Source organism: Mastomys coucha, unplaced genomic scaffold (genome assembly GCF_008632895.1).
Source record: "Mastomys coucha isolate ucsf_1 unplaced genomic scaffold, UCSF_Mcou_1 pScaffold22, whole genome shotgun sequence".
NCBI classification, from domain to species: domain Eukaryota; kingdom Metazoa; phylum Chordata; class Mammalia; order Rodentia; family Muridae; genus Mastomys; species Mastomys coucha.
The window spans coordinates 73979319-73999111 of record NW_022196905.1 but is presented as its reverse complement, the minus strand read 5'-3'; the positions used below and the strand labels follow the sequence as shown (position 1 = coordinate 73999111).

Here is a 19793-nt window from a genome sequence, read left to right as displayed (position 1 = left end):
CCCCTACACTGGGACATAGAACCTTCACAGGGCCAAGGGCCTCTCCTCCCATTGATGACTGACTAGGCTATCTTCTGATACATCTGCACCTGGAGCCATGAGTCCCACCATGTATACTCCTTGGTTGGTGGTTTAGTCCCTGGAAGCTCTGAGGGTACTAGTTAGTTCATATTGTTGTTCATCTTAAGGGGCTGCAAACCCCCTTTCTCTAGCTCCTTCATTGGGGACCCTGTGCTCAGTCCAATGGATGGCTAGGATTCTCCACTTCTGTATTCATCTGGCATTGGCAGAGCCTCTCAGGAGACAGCTATATCAGGCTCCTGTCAGATAGCACTTCCTGGCATCCACAATAGTGTCTGGGTTTGGTGACTGAACATGGGAAGGATTTCCAGGTGCAGCAGTCTCTGGATTGTCCTTCCTTCAGTCTCTGTTCCATACTTTGTCTCTGGCAACTCCTTCCATGGGTATTTTGTTCCTTCTTCTAAGAAGGATCTAGGTATCCACACATTGGTGTTCCTTCTTCTTGAGTTTCTTATGGTTTGTGAATTGTACCTTGGGTATTCTGAACTTCTGGGCTAGTACTCACTTATCAGTGAGTGCATACCATGTGTGTTCTCCAGACCCATCCATTTCCCTAAGAATTTCATAAATTCATTGTTTTTAATCACTAAGAAGTACTCCATTGTGTAAATGTACCACATTTTCTATATCCATTCCTCTGATGAGGGACATCTAGGTTCTTTCCAACTTCTGGCTACTATAAATAAGGCTGTTGTGAACATAGTGGAGTATGTGTCCTTATTACATGTTGAAGAGGTGTGGCTAATGTTCCCTGCCTTCTCAGTTTGTTAGCTACATGGATGAGCTCAGTTTGTGAAATTTCCTTGAGCTGTACACATTTTATTTGTGTAACTTTCTGTATGTAAAAGTCAGAAAAATTACATGCTCACGTAAATACACATGCATGTGTGTATATACACATACCTCTTTGTAAATGCTTTCAACAGTAAGCAAGCATATGTAAAAAAGATTTTGAGACTGCATACACTATGATATATACTAAAAAAAAAGGGCTTAAATGTAAACGCACATGACCTACAGATTTCTTACATTTAGAAGGAATTGATGTCAAACTTATAATAAGGTCTCCAGGTCAAAACTTAAATAAAGAACCTTATCGAACTTGTGTATCATCTAGTCTTTCTATGGTATCTTGATGCCATGTATATCTGATGGATAAGCAGAGTTTTGAAAGAAGAGTTTGATGTCAAGCACTGACAGACTTGGAGAGGACTGGGCCAAATGAAACGCGGGGACATCCTGAACAGAACACCTGTAAGTTTCATAGCCACAGTAGGAGAAGCTAAAGGAAGAAGGCTATTTTGCCTTTGCATCTCCATGTCCTTCTACGTACACAGCCTGCATGTAAGTGAGCCAGAGTTAACACCTTCAAGCCCAACAGGCTCTCGGATAATACCTACCAGAATGAAACTTCCCTGTTTTTGATTTCCTCAATAAATGTAAAGGAGTAAAGAGTAAAATGCTTCACAAACAATCCTGTTGGCTTAATTTTATCTGTCCATGACAGTTTATATGCAGGAACCATACCAGGCTTATTTATTCATCAAACCTGACTGTCATAGAAAACACCATTTGTATACTTTCAAGAGCTGGCTGAGTTAGGGGCTCAAACATCACAGTTAATAGCTGAAAGCCACGCAAAACTCCAACTGAAGTCTACAATGAGACTTCCTGTAATTATGCAGTTGTTAAAGGTTATTTTTACACTAAGATCCCAAAACTTTGGCAAGTATTTCTCCTAAAACATTGCTAAAATCTACAAACACAATGCAAATGGAAGCCATGTAAATATCAATGTTGACAGAGTTGTTAGTGAACATGACTTAATCAGAAAGCAGTAGGATACTAAAGTGGTTCCTGAATAATAAAAAACCATTAATTTGGCATTCTCCGAGCATACAATTAGACAAAGAGAACCAGCTATGCAATAATTTGGACGACCTGATGTACATCCACCATAAGGAGGATGTGGAGTTTCAGAAGGATAAATAAGTATACTCCATTCTTTGAGTTCATCTTTTAGTAAGCAAAAACGATAGAACAATAGACATGAAATGTTAAGAAGGCTGGCCAGATTGGTACAATGGGATGAGATGATTTAGATTTGGAAAATGCAGGCACAATCTGCATGGGCACATGTGCATGTGTGTGCGTGCATGTGTGTGTGTGTGTGTGTGTGTGTGTGTGTGTGTGAGTGTGTGCATGCGCACACACACATCAGATCAAACAAAGGGACCAAAGCCATTCCAGCCTCAACTATGGGCAATTCTGAGGTCTATGGTCAAAATGGCATTTCTCAAAGGGTTATCAGAGAGGACTGTTTTACTGCAGACAAATGAGGATGTCTGCTATTATATTTCCTTTACTTCAATGCACAAATTTTTCATACTTAAAAGTTAGTTTATACTTAAAAGTTGTTTCACACTTAAAAGTTCAGTTTATGTAACTTGTTCAAATTTAACACAATGTGTATTCTATGCGTCTCTTTGTCTCATCTGTCTAAGCTGTGAGATTTAACTGAACAAGTTAGAGATGCTTTTTTACAAGTTTATGCAAGGATATAGTAATAATAACTTTCATACTTAGTAATAATCCTCCCTCAAGACATACTTAATATTTATACCTCGAGGCAATCTTTTTAAAAGCTTAAATTTGACAACAAAAATCCATTTATCTAATATATACTTCAGAAGGTACTTTTCATTTTATTTCATTTTTAATATATTCATCTGATTAGCATATCCTTGTTATTAGCATTCTTAATGTCATAGTTGGTTATTATTTCCATTATTTAATGTAGTTGATAAGAATTCATTATAAAAAAGATAGGTAGCCTTGGCTATCTGACAACAGGGACCCAAAATTCTCTCTGTAAAGACCTAACTATTTATTTTGGAAACTGAAAATGCACAACACTTAGCAGTCCAAAGATGAATGACCTCAGTTATTTCGGCCTACGTGAAAAGTCTCCACTAAGAACTTACCAGGAGAATGTACTCAGAGGATTTAGTCAGTGCTGACGGCAGACTCTTACTGCAGATGTGTTACTATGGGTATGAAGCCTACATACTTCAGCATATTGAGACAGTCCATTATTAGTAATGTTTGTAATGATTATATGATTATGGAATATTTTGGAATGGTATTAATGAATGGACTAAAACAAATTTAAGGAAAATCTTCTATAGAAGAAAACTAATGAAGTTCAAGCTTTTGCTATAACTCAGTTACTCCCTAACCCCTGAAAACCAGTGCTACCTAAAAAAAAAACTACATCCATTATGTAATGGATGCAATCTTAGTTTGATTACCCAACTGAAATAAGTAACTATTTAGCCACTATGCCACTTGCAGCAAACCTTTCCAGAGTAAATATTATACCAACATGGGAAAAAAAACTAAAATCTTTTTATAATATTTTATCTAGACTAGACGGAACCTTGTCAATTTTGTAATAATGAAGACAAACAAGTAAAGAATTATCCAACTTTTATCAAATGGATCCTTAATTTCAATATCTTATGTTTCTTTAACACCTGCTTTTGTATGTTACTCTTTTATCAACAGACAAACCAAAGCCCACAATATGTGCAAAGTGAACTGTCCCTCCAGCATCCTTCAAATGATGTGTTCATAAGACATATGTTATGATTTCTATTAATAATTTATTCATCCAGTATTAACCTAAAGATATTGACTCTAATAGTCTATTAACCACACATGAACATACAAAACAATTTAAACCTTAAGAAATAAATTGAGGCCAGTGGGGCACCTCAATGTATAAAGATACTTGCCTCACAAGGCTAGAGATTTTAATTTAGTTCTTGAATCCAGGTAAAGCTCGAAGGAGTGAACCAACTCCATAAAAATGGTCCTGAGTGCTGTGCACCCATCATGAGATGTGTGTACTTCCTGCATATTGTACACACACAATAATAAAATATTTTAAAAGAAGAGAAATAGCTAAAATAAGTATGGTTCTCATAGCCAGAATAGAGAAGATTCAAACTCTTCTCTATAAATGTTACTTATTTAACTCTGGAGATTAGGTATAGACCAGTAGGCACTGTATTGCATTTGTGTTTAGTGAAGTTATTTAGTTATCTGAGTTATAATTTCTCCTCATTTTTATAATCCCTTAATAATACAATAATAATAAATTATGTCTGAGTGAAAATACTTATGAAAATGTGCACCTATTCAATAAGCATTAAATAAATTCATCACTTACTGATGAATTTCTTAATAACTAATAACACTGATAAAATAGGAAGTATGAAGATATATAAAGTAAATAACTATTTCCAATAAATGATTATAACAGTGAACAAATGCTTGAGATGTTTCTCTCCTTTCCTTCTGCCCCTCTGTTATGTGCATATATATATATACATATATATATATATATACATTATGTACACATATATGTAATTAACATATAAGGATCTTTTATTATGACAAATCTTAAATCTTCTTTGGTATAGATATCTATAGACCTTCTTCTTAGACTCAAACAGTTTTCCTTATCTCATGAAATCACATGGTAACCTAGTTTATACATCTCGACATGGTAATCATTTAGCCAAATATATCAAATCCATTTCAAATACTATACTCCAAATTAGAATTTTCTTCATTTTTCCAAGGTAAAATAATTCTTTATCCATATTATCCCAAATTACATATTGATTTATTTTATTTTTATTTATGTGTGTTTGTTGTCCTTTCTGCATATGCACCACAGGTGTCCAGGTGCCCATGGAGGCCAGAAAATGGGGTCAGAACCGCTAACCCTTTAGTGACAGGCAGTAGTTGGTGATTGGTTTCCATGTTGGTTCTTGGTCTTCTGCAATTCCGAGCATCAACTGGTCTTAATCACTGGCCCCTAACATGGTTTTTTGATTTCTATATAATTTGTATTCCTAATTCTTGCATCATTAGGAAATAATTGTGAATAAGTCTATTTCCACACTATATACATTTAAAAGAAAATTCTGACTTAGCAAATTTTGTCTCTTTTATAACCAGCCCATTTTTAAAGAACACTATCAGTGTACATTAGGCAGCATCGTTAAACTTACTAATAAATGCTACCGAGCGTTTCTGTTGTCCAAGCACCACGGTGTGGGTGGTAGCACCACCGCACTCTTGTGTTACAGGGTGATCTACAGTGGAAACTGCTGAATTCTTCTAAAACACACACCACCTTCAAAAACCTTATCCACACTGTCTATCAAGCAAATGGACACTGACTTTTGATACCTCTGCAAGGAAGCGGTCTGGGGGCACCATACCTTTGAGACATAATCTTATAGGCATCTGGCAGATAACACCGAATATTCTCCATCTGTGCAGGGTCCGAGTCACAGATCTTGTCATCGGTCCTCCCGTAGTTGGCACTCTCGATCATGATGACGTCTGTGCCCGGACAGCGGAGCTCAATGGGGTAGCTCTCACAGGAGAGCTCCCTGCGGACCACTGCCATGGGAATTGGGGCGCGGCTGAAAGCTACAGAAAGAGGTAAAAAAGATACCATCGTCACTGCACATCCAAGGACATTACACACATTTGTTTTTTCTAGTACCTGGGTTAGCTAGAACAAGGGCTAAAATAGGTAGGAAATATAATTTTAAGTGATATGGGATATTTCTCTTTCCAGTAATAACAAATGACAACCCCTATCTAAGTATAACAATAACTTCTTAAAAGTCTAAGCTGACATTTATTTTGTTCTTACAGTGCCAAAAAGTATTCTGAATTTTTTTTAAAATGAAATTGATGTTTTCAGAAGATGCATGTCAAATGTAGGTAACTGTTTTTTAAAAAAAATAAAAATATACAGTTAATCAACACCACACCAAAATTGAATGTAATTTTCAAAATTAAATTAATTAATTTAATTTCAAAATTAAATGTAATCAATTTATTCACATTCAGCCAAACTGATAAATAAACAATGGCATCATGCATTTATTTTAATTGAATATCTCATCTCTTTTTGTGAATTACTTGCATAAATTTGTATAAGGTATATTGTAAAAATCTTGTAATATTAAGAAAAATCCACATTTATCCTCTATGGTTGCCACAAGCGAATATTCTGGTTCTCACATTTTAAATGATTGGTACACATTTACACTTAATTTTTGCTACAGAAGATATCTATCTTTTTATGTCGATATTAACATTTCCCTTTCCTTGCCAGTACATCACTGGAAGAAAGTCAAATGTTTAAATGTTGTAAAAGCTAACGAAGTTTCCCTTAAAACATATAATTGAAATTATAGTTGAAGTATTTTCCAACTGTGAAATAAGTAAATTTTTAAATATTTTTATGTAAGGGACAGATTAAATTTGCACAGTTGGTAAATTCCCTAATGTGTCCAATCCATACAAATAAGAATTTGCAATATATGGACTTTTTTGTTGTTGTTCTTTTTCTAAGCATGAAATGTGGAAGAGACATCTGTGAGAAGAAGCAGAGACATGAAAAGCAGCAGCAGAGGAAGCTGAATGTGATGACCATTTGGACTTTAGAAATAGTGACTTCTTCGAAAACATCTATTATTTTAAATTTGAGAATGACATGACTTTTGTCTTATCTCTGTTTGGATCATAGGCTCCTTCTAAAACTTCTAAGCAGATCACTTGAAGTATTTCTGGCTGGGTTGGAGGGATGAGACAAAGGTCAAGCACACGGGCTTCTCTCCTAGAGGGTCCGAGTTTAATTCCCAGCACCCACATCAGAGGGCTCTTAACTGAATGTATTCCAGATCCTGAGGATCTGATACCCTCTTTTGTCCACTTCAGCCATCTACACTTATGCATATGTGTGCTGGAACAGGCATGTATATTTACACATAATTAAAAATAAATTTAAATTTTTTTAAGAAATAATAAAAAGTACTTCTGTCTGCAACGTTTGATGCCAGAATGCCTGCCTTTCAATGCACCAGATATCTCGGTTCTGTTCTATTTTCCTTCTCTTACACACACAGACACACACACACGGACACACACACAGACACACACACACGGACACACACACACACACGAATGTAGTACAGTGTAAACACTGACCACAGACATCATGATTATTGTCAGGTTATTACTATGAGAGTTTGACTATAATGTTATTTTCTTACTTTGTTTTGAGTCACCATTTTACCATTTTTTTCTCTTTTGTCACAAAAGAGAAATTCCGTATCTACTGTTCTTAAATTAAGACACCCCTGTTTACCATCTAGGAATTCATATAGCTGTCCAAACATTCATATCTCTCTAATAATAAGATTCTATCCTCATGAATAAAGACATTTTTTCTTATTTGAATTTGAAAGTAAAGACATGACTGAATGATAAAAAGGCTCCAGTTCATGAATCCAGTTTCATGCTTTTTTTTGTCTCTTAAATGAGATCATATGAGTGTTGTTGTTTTCTGAAAATTTATTTAAACTCAAAAGGTTTAGAATGCCTTAAAACAAATTTTGAACATTTGCTAAAAGACAAGCTCTACCTGAAACTTGGTCTAGCTATTTGAGAATAATTAGTTTGTAAATCCTCTGAATGCCGCATATTTCTGGCTGTATTATGCTGATGCAGTCAGTTAGGTTGGGATCAAGTTAATTTAACAAAGAGAGAACACATAAGCAATCCACACTGACAGAGATCGCGTTGGACTAAGTGGACAATTTGGCTGATTAAACTCATCAGTCAATTTTGTCAAAACATTGACATAGCTTTAATCTGGGTTGTCACTGTCAAAAATATCATTAAGATCCAAACAGTAGACAGATGCAGAGTCAAGTAAAATGTGAAGGACTAAATTTTCTGAAAATCTATTTTGGAACTACAAAGATGGCTCTCTTTCCCTGTCTCTCTTAACCCCTTCCTCCCTCTTTCATTCCTTCACTCCCCCAAATATATATATATATATATATATATATATATACATGAATATACCTATACCCTACACATACACACACACACACACACACACACACACACACACACACACACACACACGATATTTTATATAAAGCTCCAAGTTCCAGATGGAGAAACTATCTTCCTTTTAACATAAAATTCACCCATTTGGTAATGCAGTGACAAACTTCACTCCACAAACGATGCGTGCATTTTGAATGGATGCATTCCAGGAGATTACAACATTACCTAGTTAGCTCTTCAAACGGCTTCTTAAGAGTAATGCTAAATGTCTTCACAAACAAATATGACAAAAAGAATTTTTTAAAAAAGTACTTCTGGCTGCATTGTGCCCCCAGTTCCATGAGGGCTGCTTTTAAAGTTTTTATTTTTCTTCTCTTTTAGACTTAGACATAGATATATACACACACACAATACACACACGACTGTGTGCATGTGCATACATTTACATGTGTGTAAACATGTATGTGAAGGGAAAGAGAGAGAACAGAGTCTCAGAATGTGCCACAAATTCCATGCCAAAGATACACCTAGTAAGAAAAGTCTTCTGCATAGGTTTAATGATAAGATAATTAACTCATTTTCATAATTTTTCTATATTTTAGAATCTTTAGGTATTCCTTTCTTAAAAATCTCTAGTTTTTGTGCTTCCCTCTTTGTGCTCTCTCCATTATCATCAGACCTGATCAGTGACATCTGCTGGTATATGCTTTAATGGACCTGTGTGCTTAATAACAATAGAGAGAGAGACAGGAGCCTGGAAGCTAGTGACCAAACAGGGCTTAGATATTTCCTCCTGAGCTCCAATTAGGAAGTAGAGTCTAAGAGTACTTATGTACTCTAAGGTACCAAAATGAGACTTTCAAAGAGAAAAGTATTCTATAGGACATAGTCAGTGGTTAGGAGAAGATCATCAATAAGACGTAAAAACCAAACAGATTAAAAGACCAGCAATGAATTAGTTGAGGATACCACATAAAGTAATATAAGTAGTTCTGCTTTATACACAAAAAGCAAGATGTCAGAATGAAACCTGTATGTGCACAGTTATTGGATCTTAAATCTAGATTTTAAGAGCAGTATACGGACTAGAACCACAGTAATATGTAAGTAGCACAGTAGTGGACTACTGAGTAAGAGACCAGGGATAGAGCAGCAAGGTTGGAGTTATCAGTGGCCACTGATCCTTTGAAGGAATCTGATATTTATTCACTAAAGAGAGTCAACAAAGTGGGAACTGTCTATTCCAGGACTGTGGTGACTATGTGAACTAAACCACTAGTCAGGACAGTGAAAGATGGGACCTTAAATAGTTATGGGAGAGGTGAATACAACACTTTATTTCTTCATCTTATGCAATGATACAATTTTAAAAAAAAATAGTCATACATAAATGTCCATAAAACACAGATAGTATCTGCATCCTATGCTATTTGTTACAACTGGGAAAAAAAAAAAAAACAGAACAGTCCATACTTGTATTTATTATTCATTTCCTCAGTTCTACTTTTTAAATGTATTTTTAAAAATAATAATTCTGCCAAGCAATTTCTTTCATAACAATGTAGAAGAAACAGACACTAGAAGGCTAACTTGAATTAGTTAAATGAAAGAATATCATTCCTTTAAGATGGTAACAGTACAGGACACATCAGGTCTATGTTAAAGAACAAAGCAGCCATAGGATGTGATGGTTAAACTCACAAGGTAAGAGACAGAGAAACAAGGATAGGAACCAGGTCCCTGGCATGGACAGATGGGTTGATATATGCTGCTGTGAGCAAACTCTTTTTAGGATCTGGATATACAAAGACCTTTAAAAGGTCAGAGCTGTAGATAAGATAACCTAGGTAGAGGCTATAGGCTGTTATATTGCTTTTAAAGAGCATTTTTCAGTAGTTTTTAATATGCCTTATGAGTCTTTGCTACTCTTCCATTCTTACTGCCTTTTTCCTTGACTATGGCTACCCTTAGTGACTTACTCTGATGCATATGGTGTGGAAGCAATGACTGCAGACCTTTCCAGAGTAGTTCAATGAAATCACAAAGCAATTTCAGCCCAAATATTAATGGAACTCAGGCAGGCCAACAATGGAGGAAGGACCTGAGGAACTGAGGCCCCCTGCTGACAGCCACTGGTACTTCCATGTAATGAGTCAGTGAGGAAGGCTGGAAGCCTCACCACCCACAGACTGGCTTTGTTTAACTGTAGCACATGCATATAATGAAACTATTCCCAGATTTCTAATGCACAGAAATTATCAAAGAATGAATACATTGGTTTTAATCGACTGAGTTTGAAGCTACAGAGCCAAACTCAGAGCTCAGCCTGAAGGAATATCAAAAATTGACTTTGAAACCTTGCATACTGTGTAATTCCCACCCCAATGAAAAAACTATTGCAAACAGCCCATGCAGATGATCTAATATTACTATCCCTTTTGTTAGAAAAAACATTAGCTCAGTAGATATTATATGTACCACATTGTAATATATATGCAAAGAGCACTAAATTTTGAGTAGATGATAAAGAGGGATTTCTTTTTTATATTCCAATGATTATAAGGAAAAATGATGTTTTGAAAATTAAAAGATAAAAATAATTCACATTCAGTGAATTCTGAGGAAGAAGTTAATAAACTACTTGTACATACAAACTAAGGACTATTCAATGTATTTCAGAGATGGAGAGATGGTGCTAAAAGATACATGTTCCTATTCCTTTGGCAGTGGTTTTGGCAAATACTTCATTACTAAAAATTTTGCCATCAAATATTCAAATCATCAATTTCATCCTTTAATGGAGATGTTGACACAAATTTTCTTAAATACATCTGTTTTCTCTGTGCCACTGGTATGTGCCAACACATTGATTTAATCAATAAAATATGTCTGAAAAAAACCCAGTCCAAAATGGAAGTAGAGAAAGTATCATTGAACACCCAAGGAAATATCAACTCCACATCTCCTTTAAAGGCGCATCTACTAACACTATTCTAATACCCTGAATTTCAGCAAGAGTACTTCAAGAAAGAATAATGGTAATTATGTTTCAGCAATCAGCTAAGTAAAATACCTAGACAATTAAGACTGACAACAGAAAAAAAAAGAAGAAAAAGACCATTAACTTTTGTAGCAAAAAACAAAAGCATGAAATTTAAGTGATACAACTTAAAAAAATAAATGTAAATCAAAGATATCTAATGAATAATGCCTGATAAATATCCACAATATGCAATATATTGCACACACACACACAAAGCTGTGGACTTCAACAGAAATAGTTTTATGAAGGCTGTTTCAAATGTAGCAAGTACTTGAATAAGTGAGTTCACATGTAGTTGCTATAATTTTTGACCAATTACTAAATTTTATTCTCCATTTTCTGCTAATTAAATTTACAAGAAAATGTCTCAAATTGTATCAATTTTCACATTATCATAATTTTCCCAACCTTCTAAATGTCAAAAACTTCAATGTTGATGCTCGTGTCCTTAATAATTAAGAATTATTATTCATGATAAACAAGAACTCACAAAAATGAGTATGTACCTCAAAAGAAACTTTTAAAAAGATACTTCATGTTTGTTCTACATGTGCAGTGATCACACACAAATGTGGCCACTTGATTTATTTATTTTACTTATTTTATTTACATGAGTACATTGTAGCTGTCTTCAGACACACCATAAGAGGACATTGGATCCCATTACAGACAGCTATGAGCCACCATGTGGTTGCTGGGAATTAAACTCAGGACCTCTAGAAGAGCAGTCAGTGCTCTTAACTCGCTGAGCCATCTCTCCAGCCAAATGTGGCCACTTGAAACATAAGAGATGGATGTTGTCTAAAACCCTCTTCCACTTTCATGTCCTGCATCGAACAGGGTCTGAATCATCATCAGTAGCTGCAGGGTTACAACATAAAGTCCAGAAAGTGATTAAACTTCATGTGAGTACAGTAGGTCTCAAAGGGAGGAGGAGGTGTCCATGATTAGTAAAAATCAGTTATAGGCGAGGGTTATAGGATGTTGAAAACTTATAAGCAAGAAAGAGGATATGGTTCTGTAAGTGAGAACACGGGAGATGAGATGTTCTTCATCTCCTTGAGACAAGACTAGAGACTTGCTCTGTGAACTCTGCAAACATCTTTCAGGGGAATACAGTAATAAACATAAGCTATATCTCCACTGAAGTTTATCTGCCATGTCCCATAGATGTATAGTATACAAGGACACTAGTTTATACAGTATTCCTGGTAGAACGCAGAGAATATAAATGAGAAAGTAAAGTCAGAGAGGGTCATAAAATCAGGCTCAGGCAGCGTGGTGGTGGTACACACCTTTAATCCCAGCACTTGGGAGGCAGAGGCAGGTGGATTTCTGAGTTTGAGGCCTGCCTGGTCTACAGAGTGAGTTCCGAGTTCCAGGACAGTCATAGCTACACAGAGAAGCCCTGTCTCAAAAAACCAAAATAATTCAAAAAAATTTAAGGACATAGATTAGGATATAACATAAATGTATAAAGATAAAAAAAATCAAGTTTTTGAAATACTAATCGATAGCTTATTAAATATCAGATTAAGTAATAATCACAATTAATATGAAATCCATTGTAATGCATCATAGAAGGAACTGGACAATGGAAATTCTGGATGCTTACTAGTCAGCTTTCAAGCACTAGAAAAGTGTTACTTGAATGTCAACATCAGGAATAAATAATCGGAATAAAGGGAAAGTTCAATGATTCTTCTCAAGTGCTATATAGACCAAAGGGCAATATCCTAAGACAAACTAGCAGGCTATGTGTCGAAAGTAGCTGACCTGAACTTCATGTGTGTCTCTGGCTTACCCAAAAATCCTGTCCAAAGGATTGTTTAAAATAATTATAATGAAACATCTTTTGACAATGTCAATAAAAAGTCTTACTAAAACTCAGGGCCCAGGAATCTGAGAACATTAAAAACAGACACTGAATCATTATATTGTTAACCTACAGGGTAGAAAGGATAATTAAATCTGCAATGGCCTTCTGGGGTACAGACCAAAAACACAGAGGGAAAGTCCTTTGCTCACTTCAAAGTCACTACTTCATGTTGCAAGAATATACAAACAGACGTATTATTAAATAATATCAACTGATTACTGATAAGATTTTTAGATCTGTGATGCAATCCATGTAAAATATAAGAAATATTCCTGAAAAAGCAGTCATAAAAAAAATAAAAAGACACACAGGCACATACCTTTAATCCCAGCACATGGGAGGCAGATATAGTCAGATCTCTGTGAGGTTAAGGCCAGACTGGTCTACAGAGAGAATTCCAGGATAGCCAGAGATATACAGGGAAATCCTGCCTCACTAACTAATTAACTAACTAACTAATTAACTAACTAACCAACTAACTAACTAATTAAACAAATAAATAAGTAAATATAACACGGTATAGGAAGGTGAAGGCAGGGAACAGGAGAGTTGAAGGCTACATGGAGGAGCCCAATCTCACTAACTTTCTATAATAATAGTACATAGGTGCATTACAGTAGCAGTAGACAGTAGTATATAGACTTTTATCATAAATAGACTGAGCTATTACTATAATCTTTTATGATAACCATAGTTATAATTTAGTAAGACCCAGGTTATCACCTCTGGGTATCATCATTTTTCTTTAATAATAATTTTTAAAAAGTCTTTATCTCTCAAATTGTACTGCTATTCAAAGAAGCATAACCAATATTCAAAATGAATGAATTTTGGATACTTCCTACTTTGATGTACCTTGCTACCAGATTACACTGTTCTATGAGTTGAATTTTCCTTTCTGTAGACTTCTGGTGGTCCTCCAGTATTCCCAAGATCCTCATTTGATGTTGATATATTTCCCTCTGCACTCTGATTTATGTCTGACTATTTGTCATAGGAGATTTCACTTAAATTTTATTCTTCACAACATTTAAACTAAATTCTGATGTCATCTGCTAAGATTTACTTCAAAATTAAAATTCTGGGCTTATTATATTCTGATAAGCTAATAGTTTGAAATTTTATGCATGCACTTAGGAATTTTTCATCTTTCTTAATAAATCCTGATATTTAACTGCATAGAAGGTAGTGATAGGCATGTCAATTATAATATGTACATTGACACACAACAAAGTATATAATTGTATCTCTTACGGATATATACGCATAATATATCTTATGTAAAGTGCTTGTCAAGTTATTTTTCTATTAGTGAGGTTAATTTTAAGTTTACTTTGGTGTACAGTAAAACTATACTATTTATCTTAGTTTAACTTCAAATATATTTGAATGATAATTAAGTCTGTATGAACATCCCGGCCATAGACTGGTTTAAAGAAGTGACAGAAGCCAATTATTTTGATCAACTATTTCACTTTACTCAGTTTTAAAAAAAGCTTTAATGCACTTTGTTTAGTTGGTTGTTTTTTTTATTTTTTTCAATACAGGGTTTTTCTGTGTATCTGTAGCTGGTCTGGAACTTGCTCTGTAGATGAGGCTGGCCTTGAACTCAAAGATCTTACTGTCGCTGCCACCCAAGTGTTAGGACTAAAATCATGCACCAGTACTGTCTGTTGCTTTAATGCATTTTAAAACATTCTTTGTTTTTTTATTTATATGTACTCTTCTTCAGTCTATACTTTGAATCATTTTGAGTTTTCTGAAAGAAAGTGATTGGTCATTTCTAAAGTCAAATACTATTTATAATACAATGTAAGCAATATCCAATATTTCAGATTTAATATGTTTACTCTGTTGTATGACAGAGCCAAGTTTACAGAACAATGAATAAAATCTAGTACATTTTAAAAACAATATAAGATTCTGTAGGCATATGTTTTCCTTGTACTTATAATCATTTTTATGTGACCAGATTTTTTTTTCAAGCATTTCTGATCAAGAGAGTCTAGTTCCTGGGTTGAAAAAAAAATACAAATTAATAGATTCCTATTTTGTAGATAGTTATTAACATATAATTATTAACATTACAGGAGTTTTAATTTTCAAGTGGAAAACTTGTATAAGTAAACAAGGTTCTCCTACCAGGGAGAATGGGGAATTAAAAACTAGAATTGAGAGACATGATCATTCAGTCATGAGAATATTCCGGGGTCTGCCATTTCTTTTACCATATAATGAAGATTTTAGAGTCTTTAAAATTGAATGAAAAAAACTATTTTTTTCTATTTATTTTTCTAAAGTTTTTTTCTAAAACTTTATTCTAGGGAATGGTAACTAAAATATGTATACTGTAATAAAGTAAAACATAAATTCAATCTGACTACTTTTAAGGATATCTGAGGGGAAATAAAGCATGAAGGAAAATAACAATCAATAATATTAACCTTTTTTAAAATTTACTATCATTAAAATAATATATGTATCACCTTTATTTTATATAGATATTTTTTTTAAGAAATATATACAGTACCTTTATATTGCTTTTAATACATCACCTTTTTTTCAGGTAGTAATTTTATAAAATTAAAATTAAATTTAAAAAGACATATATTGTCTTTATTTTGGATATGTTTTCTTTAAACAATATATACATTATCTTAGGTAGGTTTTTATTTTCCAAATACAAAACAGACCTTGCTATATATTAGCACAACCTATTGTACTTAGTATAATGCTGAAGCCCATTTTATGGCTTACTCAATAAGAAGTTCAATACACAACCATGAGGACTGGACCTGAGTTTGAATCCCCATCATCTAAATAAAAGCAAAGGACTGAAACGTTCTTCTATAACAGTAGTCAGCCATGGTAGAACCAGTCATTTATGGGTTCCTGAAGTTCATGAGCCACCTAGCCTAGGTGAAATGACATTTAGAAAAACACATTATCTCAAACAATAATGTGGACTGAGATCTAGGCAGACACATGACTTCAACCCGTCTTCTACATGCACACATGTACATATGTACTGACAAACACCTCAGTACATACCCAAAACAAATACATAATAAACAATACAATATATAATGCACACATACACACACATACAATTGTGAGCACACACACATACCCAAGCACTGATAAATAATTATTATGTGGCCAAAATCACCCACAGTTTATTTCAGAAATTCCCTAAACACTTGGCATGAAAATCTATTGAATTTTTTGGTGAAAGACGAGCCTTCAGAATCCAACATACCAAAATTTGTTATTCTAGTGGTCTCAAGTGAGGCCACATCACACAATGGAGTCTTGCAACCACATGGAACATCTACATCTGGAATAATTATAAATCCCTAAGGCACGTACTTTCATATGACTCAAAACAATTCAATATTATTCATGGGAAAAACAAATTGTTACATAAATAACAGGGGTTTATTTAATCATGAGTTGCTGTTATATAATTTATAGTATTTTGAAATGTTACATTGCTACAGAAACCGCTAATCAAAGAGATATAATTTAAGTTTATTAAGGATTGAGAAATATACCTTTCAACTGAGATAAATTAAACAATAGAGTCTACCATGGTCATTTTCTTAATTTATAATTGTCTCATAAATTATTCTTTTTAAAAATTTACATGTATACAATATTGAGTTTCTTTTCTTACCACATGTGGGTATTCTGAGTTTTAACTTTTAAATCTAATAGTTTATTCTGCTATAAACTGGTTCACAGCACCAAATAAAATAACATGGAAAGCTGAGCAAATTGTGGTTTTCAATGAAGCATAAAATGACGCAGAAAAAGAACAAATGCCCACACAGTATTTACATATGTTAAAGTTTCTTCAGTCCTCGAAGATCACTTGCAATCTTCTACACAGGCATTGTAAACACAGTTGAATAATATCCACATGTTTAAAAGTGATAAATTGCATGATTATAGTGTTTTGTATGTTTTATGGGCTTGTTTTCCTTAACACTAAATCTATTAAGGCAAGTTTTGCCAAGAAAGGGATTTAAAAGAAGCCAACAGAATTTTCAAACACTCTCTTAACAAATGTTATTAAAATCTTCAAAAACACATAAACAGTTCACTTTGGAAGAAAATATTATCTGATGTGAACCTCTTATTATTTATAAGCTAATACAATTTATTTATCTATCTACTTAACCATTCATTTGAAAAACAGCTGTTGAGTTTTATTATATGCCAAGAAATGTGCTTTATTCTCTGGGAGATGAATATGAATGTAATGAATATGAATGTTATGATTCCTGTCCAAAAGCTATTAGTTCTTTAGCAACTTTTGCAAACTTTGTGTAAGTAGTGGTAGATTAAATGAGGCTACTAATTTGCAACTCCCTCAAGGAATTAAATCAGTTCTAAAGCAGAGTAACAAAATATAGTGGTCAGCCAGTAACATTCATCCAGGTCATTTATATATTGCTAGGTTTTTCAGTTAATATAAAGTATTTATATACAGCTGGAGAGAAACCTCCATGGGTTTGGTGCTTGCCACTCAAGCATGAGGACCTGGGTTTTTATTTTTAGATTTAAGTAAACATCAGAGTGTGTTGACACACATTTCTAACTTTAGTGCTGCGGAGGTAGAGACAGAAGGATCATGAGACGTTGTAGATCAGCCTGTCTAGACAGTGAATGCCAGCCTCAGTGATCCTTGCTCAAGGAAAAAAAAAAAAAGGAGAGTGATAAAGGAAGACACCATATTGTAATGCCTAGCCCTCCCCATACATTAGTACAATTAAAATTTCAGAACCTTGCCTGTAAGTACTTAGATGTACTTAGCTGTAGATCTTATGTTCAGATGTATTTATCTCATGACACTTCCTTTAGTGCTTTAAGTTACTAATGGTTATTTGTATAGCACTGTACAGTAGACTCAGAACCACCAGAAGGTAAGAAAAGGAAAGAAGAATGTGGATTCATTAATAATAAAGATTCAACTCGAGCTCTATGTATCCACTGCAGTAAGAGGATTAGAAGAGAACAGAGAAATAATAGAATATGTAAGCTGGAGTAGCCCTCAAAATGCTTACAGGTACTTTATGTGGGGCTAGACAAAAAGGTATTAAATTGAAAACTGTAAGATTAGACAGTGAGAAAGACATATTATAAATGACATCGGGGTAATATAGTCATCACATAATTATTATGTTAAAAGATAAAAGAAAAATGAATGTAGAAAATATGAGGTACCATTACAACTGGAAATATTACCACACAACAAGTAGATAATCAGAGTTATTGACTGTACCCTTGACAAAGACAAATGGGGCCAGTGAGATAACTGAGTCTATAAAGGAATTTGTTGCCAATTTTGACAACCTAAGTTCCATTCCTGGGACTCATATGATAAAGAAAGAACATACTCCAACTAGCTGCCCTGTCACCTTCATACACGTGCCATGCCATGTACCAACGAATATACATAAACAAAAAATAAATATCAGAAATAAATTTAAAACAAAAAGAAGTAAAAGGAAGTAAGAAAGGAAGTCAGTTAGACAGGAAGGATAGAAGAAAGAGAAACCGATGTATGATGGGTATTGGTGAACTCAGTAGAAGACCTAGACTGCTGAGGAAGCCTACCCAGACAGAATTCATAGACAGTGGGAAGACAAAGGTTCTCTTTAACTTTGCAGTGTGTTTCTTTGTTAAGAACCACTAGTATGGTATTCTAATAGTGGGAGAACCGAGGTGTGGCTTTGGAACATAGACCCTACTGTGGCCACTACTCTATATTTGTAACAAATTCTTCTGTTAACTTGCTAGGTTAGCCAGCGTTGCTTTGGATAAGAGGAGTTTGAAATTTGGATGTATACTTAATAATTTTATTGAGTCCATTTAGTCGGCTGCTAAGAATTACTATAACTAAAGAACCACTTAGTTATGATATTTCTGGTGGCTGAAGGGTTTAAGATAAAAGCCTTGGTAAATGTGGTGTCCAGTTGTGTTTCTTTGCTCTTAGTGCCTTGGTCTTCGCATGTTAGAAAGGGAAGGCATCTCCCTGTGTCCTGTCCCATCCATTAGGTTTCAGCCATCTTGATCCAACCACCTCCTTAATATCATTCTAAGTGATTAAATGTAAATGTGATATTAGAGACATATAAATGTCCAGTCCATTGGTACTGGACTCCCGCATAAGTACAAGGAGAGAAACAATACTTCAGGTTGTCCGCTGACCTCAAAATGTCTCCAGCCTTATGTACACATGGATGCTCACAAAATAAATATGTTTTAAACACAATCGTACATGTCTCACTTCACAACCTCAGCAAGCCATTTGAATTCTCAATGCCTGTCGTGTATTTCGAAAATTAGGGCTGATCAGCTGCAGGGTGCTTTAAACTTATGAAAGCCATTTTTTATTCCATGACACCTAGCTTCTTGTCCTGTAATTTCAAGTAATTACATAGTATTTGGCAATTTCTTTCCTGCTTTAGAAATCTATTTCCTTATCATGAAACGTGGAAAGTGAAGGACAGAAGTGATTAATACCATCCTTAAAGCTCAGAGTCCAAGTTGAAAGTGATTGATGGTACAACATGAGTAGGTGCATGTCGCATAGGTTGGGATGTTATATTTTAGTAGAACAAATAGATTAAATTTTTGTTGGAAGAAAAAAAAACCACTGAAATATTGCCTTCAAAATAGACACAGGGAATAATAAAATGATCACATATGTACTCTTAATGATAATAAACATAATAGAACACCGCTAAATTACTACATAAAAATGGAAAATTGCCAAAAACTTTCTGACATAAGCTGTCATATTTAATTCATAACTTTAGCTTTTACTAC

The 19793-nt window shown here is 34.4% G+C and overlaps 1 protein-coding gene across 25 annotated transcripts in view; it reads right to left on the bottom strand.

The window, feature by feature from the left end:
* The window catches only part of Adgrl3 (adhesion G protein-coupled receptor L3), a 485843-nt gene that overhangs the window by 408102 nt on the left and 57948 nt on the right, over window positions 1–19793 (bottom strand). For all 25 annotated transcript variants that reach the window (XM_031342882.1, XM_031342858.1, XM_031342860.1 and 22 more), the window contains one exon: window positions 5379–5592. In XM_031342882.1, the coding sequence (XP_031198742.1) occupies window positions 5379–5592 (214 nt within the window). The remainder of the gene's footprint in view (window positions 1–5378; window positions 5593–19793) is intronic.